A 15,263-nucleotide genomic window follows, 5' to 3' on the forward strand; every position below is an offset into this window, starting at 1 on the left:
CGTATTGTTTATTTTTTACCGATTTAAAAAAAGGAGGAGGTGTATAAATAAATATTTCAGGACAATTTTCACACACGGCACGATCTGATCCCATACTAAGCTTTCGCTTGTGTTCTGGAAACCAGATGGCTAATAAACATACATATATATAATTTTAAATAAATACTTATAAAGATAATTAACACACAGACACAGAGCAAATATCTATGTTGATCACACAAACATTTGCCCTAAATGGGAATCGAACCCACGACCTTTGGCTTGGAAGGCAGGGTCACCAACCAAGCCAACCGGTAAGTTAAATAAAAAATTAACTCCCACTGTACAGGTAGCACAAGCGATATACGAAGAATGCGTGCGTGGATTATTACGCGATCGTGCCGTAGTACTCGTGACGCATCGCGCGAACTACGCGAGACACGCGGCCAACGTGTGCGTGATGCGGGCGGGACGGGTGAGTGACGTCATCATCATCATCATCATCACTGACACAATACCACTGAATTCGGAATAATACCAATATTATTATCCCCGCCACCGTCATCAAAACCAAAGGTCACATCTCTATAATTATCAACGAAAGAAAACGAACGATCACCACGCGAACTTAGGCGATCACAAGTCACAAGTCACGCTAGTATTTTTATCTGGCTCGAAGGACTTTCAATCTGTATGGTCCTTCGAGTCGGATTCTAACAAAAAAAATGACTTGACATGTTATTTCTTAACATAAAAAAAAACATTCGTTTATTATAAACTAGCTTTCCACCCGCGGCTTTGCCCGCTTTGTCTAAAACCAAATAAATTATATACTTAAACCTTCCTCTTGAACCACTCTATCTATAAAAAAAGCCGCATCAAAATGCGTTGCATAGTTTTAAGAGTTAAGATTTAAGCATACATAGGGATTAGAGACATGGGGACAGAGAAGGCGACTTTGTTCTATAATATGTACTGATTATATGTTTTATTGATAAATAAATTGAATTATCTTACAGATCGTGGGACAAGGCACTTACCAGGAACTCAAAAATAGCGTCCCGGAGTTCGATCAGCTGATTGAAATGGGTGAAAAAACGGAAGAAGTCAAACAGAAACAAAAAATGGCGTCCTATGAAAATAAAGAAAGCATGGTAAGTTATATCAAATTAAATACAGTAGAACTCCAATTATCCGAATTAATGGGGACCGGGACCCATTCGGATAATCAAATATTCGGATAATCGGATTAAAAAAAAATATTGCCATTGGAGAGAATAAAAGCTACATTTTGATATTGCACTATTTTTTTATTGAATTAAATGAAAGAAACATGAAATTTTCACATGTTTTAAATATTTTTGCAATCATTTTTCTTATTTCCTCTAGTGACAACGCATCTTTATCATCATCATCCTCTCCATATTCTTGTTAGGGGAAGAATAATAGCGCACTTAAACTTTTTTTGGACAATTTTTTGTGATTCGGATAATCGGCGATTCGGATAGTCGGAGTTCGGATAATTGGAGTTCTACTGTATTAATCGTTATTGCAATGACAATATTAGAGGTATATTAGATATAACATTTTCAGCGTATTTATAATAATATAAAATAACTAAATAATTATTTTGCTTCGCTCCAAAGATAATTAAATGGAATATAAGGAATGTAAAACTTGATTAAATTCCAAAAAAAATTACACGACATTACATTATTTTTTTCAACTAAAACTTTCCTTCCTATTTTAACACTTTAGGGTTTTTTTATATGCCTATATCTGAGATATTTTCATATTTTTAATTATAACTAGCTTCCGCCCGCGACTCCGTCCGCGCGGGAAAATTAAGAAAAATTTAGATTTTTTTCTACGTATTTTTCCAGGATAAAAAGTATCCCATTTTATGCCCAGGATAATAAGGTATAATTATACCAAGTTTCATCGAAATCGAACCGTTAGTTTTCACGTGATGTTTGAACATACAGACAGCTAAAAATTTTTTTTATCCCATATTGGGGTTTGGTATCGATCCAGTAACACCCTCTGCTATTTATTTTTTCTATATTTTCAATGTACAGAATTGACCCTTCTACAGATTTATTATATGTATAGATTCCATACAAATCGTTGGCTTTACCGATAAAGTAATTTTCATTTATAATGTTACCTTGGATATTAGATACATACATATAAATTTCTTCAGGTGTACAACGCAATGATAAAAACGGACCCGATTAAAGTGGATAACATGAGGAGTGTCAGTATTTTAAACTCAAAATTATTAATATAAAAAAATAAACTTTCTATTAAAATAGTTTGTTTTCATATGGCATCTTATAATTTTAAGATTAGTAGGAAATTATCTTTTAGAAGCCATGATTATTATTGAAGTGAAACTTCTTTATCGGGGTTGGAAAAAAATTTAGTGTAACATTTTTTCGTTACGCGTGACATTTTACCGTTACGCGCCATCTTTTTCTTATCCCTACCACGCGTGATTCGACGTATTTCTGTAAAGTTGCATATAGTAAATTATTTTTTGAAAAATAAGGTCATAAAGAAGTTTCACTTCTTACGTGTGTACACTAGTACACGCACACATTTTTTTTAATTTATATAGAATGTATTTTGACGTATTCGTTGATAGTTGCATCTTGTATTGTATCACATAGTAATAGAATGTTGTATCATATAATAAGGTAGAATATTACTTGAAAGTTGAAGTGAAATTTCTTTAGGCGCGTTGAGAGTAAAATTTCAAGATCGCGTCATGACAATACCGTCACGTCATGGCATTGAGGTATTATTACTACATATAGAGACCACGAACAAAATATGTGTGACAATCGCGGCGGTGCGTGGCGGCTAGTGAGTCATACACTTTGTAGATATTCTGCCTCTTATTACTTATAAATTAAAACCAATCAATGTAACAAATAAATATTGTTTATCTTATAAAAAAATATGAATAAACTTATCAATTAAAATCAATCAATGTAACAAAAAAAATGGTTTGAGACGATTGACTCTAACTCGTGTTACAAATAGTGTAGTAGCGATGTCCTCTCTAGTACGTAGCGTCATGGTGACGATTTTTGTACCTATCTTTGAATCTTCACCAGGAAGTTTCACTTCTGACACGTGTGCTCGACAAACACTCTTTTTTAAATGTTGATTCAAATTAGTTGCTAAAAAAACATTTACCATGAATACGGGATCTTAATAACTAAAAATTGCACAATTAATTGTATTATTTCTATGTTTACCAGGAACATAGCCACATATTGCGATCTCAAAGGTCAATGTCAGAGGTGTCTCAGTTGTCATTTAATGTCGACGCAGAAACCACTGGCCCGAAATATGAAGGTAAAGATTAATAGAAATTAATTTAAAAATATTTCGTCATCACAATTCAGCTTGCTGATGTTATTTTTAGTTAAAAATGATTAAAATTTTTCTGTAAAATTTCATACTTAAAGGAATGGAACGAAGCATGTTGCAAAATTTCAAGTAACGAATTTTACTACTTTATATTGCGTTTATAATATATCAGTCAGTTATTAAATCTTTTCCTTTTCATTGTCAATTTTCATTTAACCACAAGATAGATAGACAATAAATACCCTTTTAAAATGTAGTAAAAAAAGTCTGAGATGTGTTGTATAAAATATTGACTGAAATTAAAACCTTATTTCGTGGTATTAATGTTCAAAGTCTATTCTATCGTTCATTTTAAAACTCTGCCTAATATACGCATAGGCAGAGTTTAGCTTCGGACATTTTTTAACGTGATTGTTAATCTTCTATGTATGTATGATAATATAATTATTTTCTAGCCGAGGGCCAAAACAAAGGCTCCGTATCGAACAGCGTCTATGTGTCGTACATATCGAGTGGTGGGGGGAAGTTTACTTTGCTACTGCTACTTTCCCTGTTCATAGTAGCGCAGATATTCTACTCGTCTACTGATATATGGCTGAAAGATTGGTGAGTTTATTAATAAATAAATAAATCTTTATTTTGCTTTAAAAATGTTATTAAAATATGGTGATACAATTACAGTGTAAACTCTATATAACGTCACTTAAGGGACCGTGCATTTTTCGACGTTATAGAGAGTGGTCGTTAAATGGAAAGAAATTGCATGATTGGTCCCGAGACAGGAATATTATTTTGACATTGCCTATGAAACCATGTTATCATCACTTGATCAAGGTCTTCATATTGAGGTTTCTTCAATTTTTTGGCAGATCGTCCATCTTCTTCGGCATGCAGAATTTTTTATTTAACGTGTAACTAACGAAAGCCAAGTAGTTGAGGTGAACATGTGTAAGTTCATTCACACAACAAACAAACGACTGCATTTCTTAGAATCTTCGGTATGTCAGTAAAAAAGAATGTACACAACTACATTTTCATTGATTTCGGCAACTTAGTCAGTACTTCCTAGTAATTGGTAATGTCTTATTGTGGTCGTTAATTAGAGTGAGCGTGATGCTATATGGAGTGTATTATTGTATCTAGACAACAATATAAACCAACCAAAGTCGAGAAATCTTGACGTTATACGGAGTTTGACGTTAAATGGAGTGTCGTTATATAGAGTTTACACTGTATATTAATAAAGTACAAACATGTTCAGCCAATACAATATAGAATGCATAATAATTACCTTATAGGAATTAATGGTCCGTTCGGGTTGAACTTGACCTCTTTTATGGTATAGAAGTTTTTTTCGTGTGTGTGTTCTCTTAAATCGAAATGATATATTATTTTATGCCGTCGTCACAAGGTTACGTTGAATTTTGTTGAACTGTCAAATGTTTCCACTAAAAATGACTCTACTATAGTTCTTATTATTTTAATAAGTGAAGTATCGCTGTTTACAATCAAAACAATTATGAATTTGAATTTTATGATTCTGCATAAAATGTTATTAATGATCAAAGTTTGATCATTGGTACACTAATATTTATAAAATGTTTTTCTTTTTAGGGTAAATCTGGAAGAATCGAATAGCGCACAAAATATAGCAATACGGAACTCTACTTTAGCGGAGCCTCCAGGTATGATTTAAAACTAAATTAGTTTTTAAGTTATGTATTGTTTTCATAATTTTCTATAGTATCGATTTCTGTTTTTTATGAATATTTAACGGTCACCGTATGTTCAGCTGTTATCTTTTCTCTATAGATAAGTTTGTTATTATAAGCTTCGAACTATTACCGTTATGGCATGTATTGAAATGGCATGGCATTCATTTATTTCTATAGTCCTTTTTACCTCAGATGATTCCTGTGACATATCGATTGTTGACACGTGTAGAGATGTCCTTTAAAATGTTATGCATTAAAATTATTTTTGCTTTTAAACATAAAATACGTAATTCGGAACACAATGAAGTGTCACAGGAATCCTCATAGGTGAAAAGGACTATGGACTATTGTGACCAAAATCATGTGTTTGTAAGTGTGTGTACAGTTTTGTTAATATCAAGTCCGTCGCTTAAATTGGATTTAATGTGATTATTACGCATTTTTACTACAAATTCAAAATTTCACAGCTTAAGTACGTCGTTAATTTGTGTGTATGTATCCCCAGTCGACTACGAGAGCTTGCCACTAAACCGGTGGCATTTATCCCGGGAACAGTGCGTATACGTGTACGGCTCACTGATCGCCATTTGCATGTTCTTCACGTGGAACAAACTGCTAGTGTTCTATAATACTTGTATACGCGCCTCTGTCAATCTACATGATACTATGTTCAGGTAAGTTATAGTCAAAAGTCACGATATAACACTAGTCACAATATTACACGTGTCACAATATCACACGTAAAACGATTTCACACGTGTCCCGTTATCACACGTGTCAAAATATTACACGAGTTACAATATTACAAGTGTCACAATAACACACGTGCACATCCTCTACAGTCTACATCGATTACATTACTTAGATGCTACATAACTAAACTCAAACTAACTCAAAAATTTATTTATTCAATTAGAATTCTTCTAGAAGCACTTTTAAATCGTCATTACATATTTTCAACATTTACCACCGATTCGGAAAGCAGTATGTATGGAGAAGAACTGGCAAGAAACTCCAGTTGTTCTTTCAAAATCTTGTCAATCATGTCAACTAATAAAAAACTCAGTACATTACTTAGAAGCTACATAACTTAGGTTGCCTGGAAGAGATCACTTCTAAGTGATGAGGCCGCCTAATAAACTATACTGTTTTGTTTTGTATACTTATATAAGCAATAAGTTTTCTATGTATAGTTTTATTGAAGAGTAATAAATAAATAAATAAACTTATAATAAAACTTAATTTTCAGAGGTGTAACGAACGCGCCGATGTGGTTCTTCCACCACAATCCATCGGGACGGATCCTCAACAGATTCTCAAAGGATATGGGGCAGGTGGACACTTTGCTGCCCGTCGCTTTGGTCGATTGTTTAGGGGTGAGATTGTTTTTTATATCACACAGGTCATATGCATTATGCACATTTCATAAATGTACACACATGTCAATCAAAATATGTCCACAGATATCATCAGCTTATGTCATAAGACGTAATATATTATGTAGTTATCTTTTTATTAGAGTGTACTATTTTCTAGTGTTTGATTTTAGGCGAGTATTGTAGTGTATAGTATGTAGAAATTAAAGATTTTAACAGATTTTAAACGCGATTTATCTATACTAATATTATAAAACTGAAGAGTTTGTTTGTTTGAACGCGCAAATCTCAGGAACTACTGGTCCGATTTGTAAAATTCTTTTGGTGTTAGATAACCCACTTATCGAGGAAGGCCTAATCATCACGCTAAGACCAACAGGAGCAAAGCAATGCGGGTGAAACCGCGGAGCACAGCTAGTACTAAATATATGACTTTATCACCACCAGTTCTTCCTGGAAGTGATCGGTATCCTGGTTGTGGTGTGTTTGGTGAACTGGTGGTTACTTCTGCCCACCGCTTGTGTAGCGGCTTGTCTAATGCTGCTCCGCGCGCTGTTCCTGAACACCAGCCGCGAGCTGAAGCGGATCGAGGCTATCGGTGAGTGTGGGATAGTGGGATAGTGGGAGTGGTGGGATAGAGGGAGTGGTGGGATAGTAGGGAGTGGTGGGATTTACAATAGAGTATAGACGGGATAAGAATGAAGTTATTCTATAGTCTGTCCACTACAAGAATTGCTTTTTGATAGCTCGACGGGTGATACCAGAAGTGATGTTCAAAAGATTATCGATTGTGATACCATTTCAATTATAAATTCAAAATATTATCATAAATCGAATCAGGTACGTAAATAATAATTACAACCTAAAAGTACTAATAAGAAATGTAATAATAAGACCACATATCTATGCATTGTATGTTAAAACTAAACTAAAGTAATATTTTATTATTTATTGGTTTCTATCTTACAATTTGGTTGTCTTTACGTTTAAATTATATAACTTATTAGAAGAGTTTTTCTGTATCGGATATATTTTACAGAGTATTTCTATCGATTAATTATTATAATTTATCGACCCATCATTGAATAATTCTGTGTAGACATCACTTAGTGGGCGGGGCCTGTCCATGAAGTGCAATAATTATTTGTATGACATTTTAACATAGACAATACAATCCTTCATATGCGTAAAGCTGTCAAAAAGCAAATAATATAATGGACAGAGTATAGTAGGGGGTATAATAACGTGGTCTTATAAACTTTGTCAAACCAGATCGAGATTTTTTGAGTCTCGTAGGATTTCTGCCATGTTTTTGTGTGTAACTATTCTTTACTCACGTAATTAACGTATAAATTTACATCATTTTATTTAAAACCATGAAATAAATAACTGAACTGAATAATTTTGAAATTCTATCCCATCCCATATATTCTAAAATCTAAAATAACCGTTTTATTATTATAACGCAATTTAACATTTATTTTTCGCTCCCATTTCAGCCCGAAGCCAAAGCTTAAATCACGCGTCCGCCACAGTATCCGGTCTCACAACGATCCGGTCTACTGGCTCCCAACAACGCACCCTGGCCCAGGAGTTCGATCAGCTCCAGGACCTGCACAGTTCCGCCTGGACCTTGGTCCTATGCAGCAATAGAGCATTTGGCTTCTGGATGGACATGCTCTGCTGTGTCTACTTGGCTATGGTCACGTTCAGCTTCTTCATATTTTTCGGGGATGGTGAGTAGACTAAAATACTTGTTAAAAGCAGTTTGACAGGCTCCAGGACCTGCACAGTTCCGCCTGGACCTTGGTGCTGTGCAGCAATAGGGCTTTCGGCTTCTGGATGGACATGCTCTGCTGTGTCTACTTGGCCATGGTCACTTTTAGCTTCTTCCTGTTCTTCAGGGATGGTGAGTAGACCGTAAAACCGTAAAACCGTAGACCGTATAAAGATTCTAATTGCGCAGAAGTGTTCTAAGCATAGAAATCTAAATAACAAGACACTAGAAGTCGTAGGCACGCGTGACCTTGTCGCCACTCAGGTGACTTCCAAGCCACCAGTGCGTTCGTCGCTATTCAGTTGCTCTCGAGACGCCCGACGACGTATTTTTTAAAGTAAGTTTTCACTAAAATGAAGCTGTCCAATAAAAGGCATAGTTTACAGTTTGTGTGTACTGTTTAGCTTTCGGTTTAAATGTGTTGATTTTGGCGACAGTGGTTTTCATACTAATTATGACATTATAGCACTTCTATAGTGTCTTGTTATTTAGATTTCTATGGTTCTAAGATTGTCTTACTGGCTCTCTGCTACAAAATAAATGTAATAATTTCCATATTATCGCTAAAGAACTGATTAACGACTCCATTTTTCAATATTGTCAGCACACGCTACTCAAAAGATGAATAATGTTATACACATAATTGTACAAACACTTGTGCATAGGAATAAGTAAAGAAAAATTGCATGTTAGTGTTACGGATTACAATTTTTCGACAGATTATAATCTAACGGTTTTTACAATTTTACGGCGACACAAGCCTACTAAAATATTCGAGAAATTTGTATGTTTGTAGAAGCAGTCAAATTGCTAATAATAATTTCGCAAAATAACGCAAAAAACACTTGGCCACATACTTCATGAACTTTGAATGGGTATTTCCAGGTAATCTTGGTGGTAGCGTGGGTCTGGCTATAACGCAAGTGATAGGACTCGTCGGTATGTGTCAATACGGCATGAGGCAAACTGCTGAAGTAGAGAATCAGATGACATCGGTACGTAAGAAAATCTTTTTTTATCTTAATTTTTATTAAAATAATATTTATTTTCTTAAATTTATTATAGGAGTTATTAGGATGAGCAAAAATGATATTGAAACTAGTAAAATTTCAATCAGGGGATATAAATCTGTTATTATAAGTAAAAAACTGTAGTAATATTCTACTAAAAATAATTTGGATTTTTTTTCCATTTAATTTAGATATCCACAATATATTTGTATACAAATTTCCGCATCAACGAAAGCCAGCCACTGAGGAGTCATTTAGTTTTCTACTTCAAAAATAATTTTCAAAATCGGCTCAGTGTTTTTTTTTATTCATCCATTACAAAGAAACTTACAGACAATGAAATCTATCTGAAAAAATGAAAAAAAAATGAAAAATATATTTATTTAAAAACCATACATATGTTTTACACAGTTACAATTGTATTTATGTTGCACGTTTTACATACATTTGGCTTTATCTAGGTCTGTTCTGTTCATAATATTAGTGTAGATTAGATGATTTTTTGAAATTGCGATGATTTACATTTAAATTTGTTTTCTAGGTGGAAAGGATATTAGAATACACGAACCTACCGGCAGAGAGTCCGGTAGAACCGGACATCAAAGCTCTCAAAAATGAATGTCCAAGCGTTGATTTTGATACTTGGCCTAATCGAGGTACGTATAATTATGTAATATGTTTTACTAGTTCAGAGAGCCTACTACAGTATTAAGGAATATATGGACGATAAAAACCCATGGAGGGTTGTCGCGTAAAAACCACAGGACAGTTCTTTGGCATATTATTATAATATATGATTATAATATTTTGTAAAATTAAATTGTAAAACTGACGTGATTTACAAGAGCAACTATGGAGTTTCTTGCCGGTTCTTCTCCGTAGATACTGCTTTCCGAATCGGTGGTAAATGTTAAAAATATGTAATGACGTTTCAAAAGTGCTTCTAGAAGAAGTCTAATTGAATAAATAAATGTTTGAGTTTGAGGTTAGCATTTTTGTAATGTTTTTTAGGGATGCTCCTATTCTTTTGGCAGAAGCGTGTTATTATCCTTTAATAAATTAACGCTCTGATAAATTAACTATCTACTACTGATTTGAATTAGTAGTTTTTTTTAATTTCAAATGTTCTTGAGATTAGTTCGTTCGAACTTAATGTAAATAAAGTTAGTTTAGTAAGAAATACATAGCTTAACCCCACAAAAACGGCAATGACGTAACACGTGCTTACATTTGAAATTATTGAAGTGAAACTTCTTTATCGGGGTTGGAAAAAAAATTAGTGTAACATTTTTTCGTTACGCGTGACATTTTTCCGTTACGCGCCATCTTTTTCTTATCCCTACCACGCGTGATTCGACGTATTTTTCTAAAGTTGCATATAAATTATTTTTTTAAAAAAAAGGTCATAAAGAAGTTTTACTTCTTACGTGTGTACACACACGCACACATTTTTTCCGTGTTAGTTGCTTCTTCCTCTTCTTGTTTCATCATTTATTTTGAAATACGATCAATACGTTCTGAAATACTCATGATTTATTCTGAAATACGATCGATTGAAATCTTTGCTTCTTCATTTTTCATTCATTCTTCTATACTTTGCTGTCATGTGTTTTCTGGAATTACTAACACGCTCGATTGCAATTTCTTCCATATTAACCGCTTATTAATTTTTCAGGAGAAATAGTATTCGAAGACGTATCCCTACAATACGAGAGGCCACCAAAAGCGGAGACGAAAGAACTACCACCAAAAGTAGATGATACCAGTTATGCTATCCGGGGGGTGAACTTCACGATCCGTCCGGGGGAGAAGGTTGCCGTGGTGGGGAGGACGGGAGCGGGGAAAAGTTCCCTGGTTGCTGCACTTTTTAGGTAAGAAAAGTGCTATTTTCCAGTTTTCTAGGTATGGAAAAGTTAGGTTGACCGTGGTCGAGAAAATTTTTGTCAAAAGTGAAATTAATGTTGTCAAAAGTGAGGTAACATTGTCTCAAAAGTGAGGCTAGATTTTGTCAAAAGTGAGATTATATTTTGTTCATGGTTAGGTTAGATTACTGTAGTTTCCGACAGATGCTGCGCAACCCGACAGACGAAACACGTCTCATAAGTATAAATTTATAAAGAATAGAAAAAATTCGATCACGAGGCGGGACTCGAACCCGCATCCTTCCACGCCAATCCGGGGCGGATGCCTGACCAATTCAGCCACTCGTGACCCGCCAGAGCGATCGAATTTATTTTATTGTCTCACTAGCTGCTCCGCGCGGTTTCACCCCCGTAGCTCCACCCCTGTTGGCCGTAGCGTGATGATATATAGCCTATAACCTTCCTCGATAAATGGGCCATCTAACACCGAAAGAATTTTTCAAATCGGACCAGTTATTCCCGAGATTAGCGCGTTCAAACAAACAAACAAACTCTTCAGCTTTATAATATTACAGTATAGATAAGTTCCACCATCTAACGAATGATAATATGTGAAATATCGAAATCTGGACATTTATCACTTATATAATAATAATAAAATATAATAATATAATATTGTTCTTTCAGGCTAAGCAAGATATCCGGGTCAATTCGTGTGGACGGAGTTCGGGCTGAAGCTGCAGGGCTTCGCGCTTGGCGTTCACGGCTCTGTGCTTTACCTCAGAGGCCTGCACTATTTGCTGCAAGTCTGAGGGATAACCTCGATCCGGAGGGAAAGCATAGTGATGCTGAATTACATGCTGCATTGCAAGAGGTAGAGCATATATTTAACTTATATTTTACTAGCGGTCCGCCCCGGCTTCGCCCGTGGTACCTACATGTTTACGTTTTTTTTTTTCATAAGAACCATCCTCGTATGTAGATTCCGCAGCGCAAGCGATGACAGAATTTTTATTAAGGAATTTTTTACGCCTTGGGTTACATTATTGCATTTTTGGTAAGGATCTCTAATTTTTTTGAAAATGCAATATAGCCTATGTTGCTCAGTGAAGATGCAGCTTTCTAATGGTGAAATAATTTTTGAAATTGGTCTAGTAGTTTATGCGTGAAAACCATACATACATACATACAAACCTTTCCTCTTTATAATATTAGTATAGATATAGGTTATTTATGTTTAACGAAATAATTAATATTTATTATAATTAATAGAAGTGTGATGTGGGCGTGCCCCCTTGTCGCTAGTAAGGTAAGATCACCTAACTTGCTCTCAGTTGTGCGCAGAAAAATATTCGAGTCGGTTGTCAGCTGTCAAACCTTGTTTCCATACTTATTTATTAATTAGGACGTGTTGATCGGTATTAGAGTGGAAAAATGATAGCAGATGAAATAATATTAGCAATGGAGGCATTTCATACCATCGGTAAGTCTTATTTTTATTTATTTTACATATATTTTATGTTATAACTTCGCTGGTCGTAATGTGTCAAAAATTTATAAAAATATCTAGTCAAAATGAACCTTAATCCATAAGAAATCAGTACTATTATAGATTGAACAGCAAACAAGACTTTCTGGAATATTATTGCCATAAACAAACGAATGTCGGTTTAGTGATGGTTGTGGCGCATATCGACAGTATCGATACTTTAGAAAAGACAAACATTATAAATATTAAATTTTATTGTATTTTTCCTTAGCTTTCATTTGTCCAATTTATTTATAGATTTCCTAAAGAGGCTAATTTAAAAGAGAAATGGATAAATGCAACGGGACGAATTTACTGGATGCCGAACAGCACTAAGCAGTCTAACAAAGGCAACCGATACATCAAACCTACGGCAGTTCCAAGATATAAAATATAATAATGCAGAATAATGCATATTTTCAGTTTGTATTTTGTAAATATAGATTTATATTATTCTCTTCCGTTTTTTATTTAATAATAATAATATTAAAAGAGGTACTTAGTAGTAATAAGCATACTCCAAAATGTGACACATTATACTATACTCATATAATAGACAGAAAAAAAACGCACATAAAAATTATTTATTTGTGAATTATCGATAACAAGGCTGACATCCCTCAGGGCATAGCATCAGGTTAATATCAAGTTAATGTCATTAATGTTGAGTGACACAAATTTCAACCTTATGTCTATGTGTTGAGGTTCAAAATTATATCTATCAAAAACTAACGCCCTCTGTTGTCGAATAGCTGAATGTTTTTGAATTTGGAATTTCTGAGCAAAGAGAAACAAAACAGCTAATATACCTAGGGATGTTATACTAAAATAAACCGTAACATGGTGCGTTAGTGTACATATTGAAATGCTGAATTTATAACCTAAGTCAGTTTTTACTCAAATTAAGCTGTCCAATCAAAGGCATAGATTACTTGTAGTGTACTGTATAACTATCGGTTTAAATGTGTGGGTTTGGCGACACTCGTTTTCATAGTAATTATGACATTATAGCACTTCTATTTGTTTTTAATGTTCTGTGTTTTAAAATAAACCTAATATAATAAACATCGTGCGTTAGGGTACAAATTGAAATGCTGAATTTATTACCTAAGTCAGTTTTTACTCAAATTAAGCTGTCCAATAAAAGACATAGTTTACTTGTAGTGTACTGTTTAGCTATCGGTTTAAATGTATGGGTTTGGCGACAGTGGTTTTCATACTAAGTATGACATTATAGCACTTTTTTTTTTGTTTTTACTGTTCTGTGTGTTTAACTTTTTTTCACGCTAACTCTCCTTCACTCAACCTATAATATTCATCATCTTTAACTGCCGGCAACCCTTATTTGCGGCCGGATTTAATAAGGCAACCGTATATGATAATAAATAGAAAAAAAAATACGTGTGGCACTCGGGGACTGCCGCGGTAAAGCTATTGCATGCTATGCCTTCAAGCCACACCTCCGTGCCCGTCGGAGTGGGGAGCGTGAGGTTTTTCGTTACGCAATTTCTGGATTCGGTCCCCGCGCTCAAGGCCCGCGATAGAAGCTATGCAATAGCTTAATAGCTTTAATTTGATATATCTTAATCTTAATTCTTAATTCTTAATACTATATAAAGGCGAAAGTTTGTAAGGATGTATGGATGTATGGATGTATGGATGTTTGTTACTCTTTCACGTAAAAACTACTGAACCGATTACAATGAAATTTAGCACACATATAGAGGGTAACTTGGATTAACACATAGGATAGGTTTTATCCCGGAAACCCCACGGGAACGGGAACTATGCGGGTTTTCCTTTGAAAACGCGGGCGAAGCCGCGGGCGGAAATCTAGTTATTCATAAATGTGCGTTATGAACGTATGAATGTATCGAAATCATACCTGTTTGCACCAGGCTGCGAAGAGGTTGCAGCCAGGTGAAAAACGGCAACCGTGATTTTTTTCGAATATTTATCTAATTTGCCATGATGTAGACTACATTTAATATAAAAAACAAGTGAACGAAATGTTTTCTCAAAAATCGATTAGAAAAAATTTAATTAAACGTGCTTACGGCCAAATTTTGACTGGCAACCTAATCGGTTATTCTCCTAATTATAAATATGCATAAAATTTTGATTAAAAAAACTATAAATAAATAAGAACATCTCCCTATGTAGGTCTTGCTGCCGTAGTTTGCCAGGTCGCTGGCGGGCGGGTTGACGGTACGCGTGCTGCTTGCGTGAGTTAACTAGCTCAGCGACACAAAAGTTCCGAGTTTACTCCACTATTCTCGATTGTTTCTTGCCAATTGATGGCCAATATCGAGAAAAACCACAAAAAAAGAATCTGTTATGTGTAGGTTTCTCGATTGCGCGCGGTTTCTTGTTAATTTACGGCCAATATCGAGAAAGACCACAAAAAACAACCACAACTCGCGGGCTGGCTGTCTCGTGGGCTGGCGGCGCGCGTGCCGTCAGCGTGCGGCTAACATCGAAAAACTTACTTAACTAGTTCTGCAACCCAAATAGGGTTTTGGTATCCGAGTTTACCTCACTTTCCTTGATCATTAAAACAAATCTCTGTGTAGGTATCCCTGCCTTCGCTGGCGGGCGGGCTGGTTGGTCGGCTAAATTCAGTTGTAGTCCTTGG

General features: G+C 34.9%; 1 protein-coding gene across 2 annotated transcripts in view; it reads left to right on the forward strand.

Annotated features, from left to right (window-relative positions):
* Window positions 1-15,263, forward strand: part of LOC149475438 (putative multidrug resistance-associated protein lethal(2)03659) — a 53,193-nt gene that overhangs the window by 28,903 nt on the left and 9,027 nt on the right. For both annotated transcript variants that reach the window (XM_089713319.1, XM_089713318.1), the window contains exons 15-27: window positions 329-454; window positions 999-1,133; window positions 3,249-3,345; window positions 3,816-3,966; window positions 4,975-5,045; window positions 5,581-5,749; window positions 6,325-6,451; window positions 6,899-7,049; window positions 7,951-8,187; window positions 9,114-9,223; window positions 9,780-9,894; window positions 10,914-11,109; window positions 11,788-11,974. In XM_089713319.1, coding sequence (XP_089569445.1) covers window positions 329-454; window positions 999-1,133; window positions 3,249-3,345; window positions 3,816-3,966; window positions 4,975-5,045; window positions 5,581-5,749; window positions 6,325-6,451; window positions 6,899-7,049; window positions 7,951-8,187; window positions 9,114-9,223; window positions 9,780-9,894; window positions 10,914-11,109; window positions 11,788-11,974 — 1,872 coding nt within the window. The remainder of the gene's footprint in view (window positions 1-328; window positions 455-998; window positions 1,134-3,248; window positions 3,346-3,815; window positions 3,967-4,974; window positions 5,046-5,580; window positions 5,750-6,324; window positions 6,452-6,898; window positions 7,050-7,950; window positions 8,188-9,113; window positions 9,224-9,779; window positions 9,895-10,913; window positions 11,110-11,787; window positions 11,975-15,263) is intronic.

This window comes from Colias philodice, chromosome 30 (assembly GCF_061535455.1).
Source record: "Colias philodice isolate Cphi_HAF_F1 chromosome 30, ilColPhil1 Martin Lab GWU primary, whole genome shotgun sequence".
NCBI lineage: Eukaryota > Metazoa > Arthropoda > Insecta > Lepidoptera > Pieridae > Colias > Colias philodice.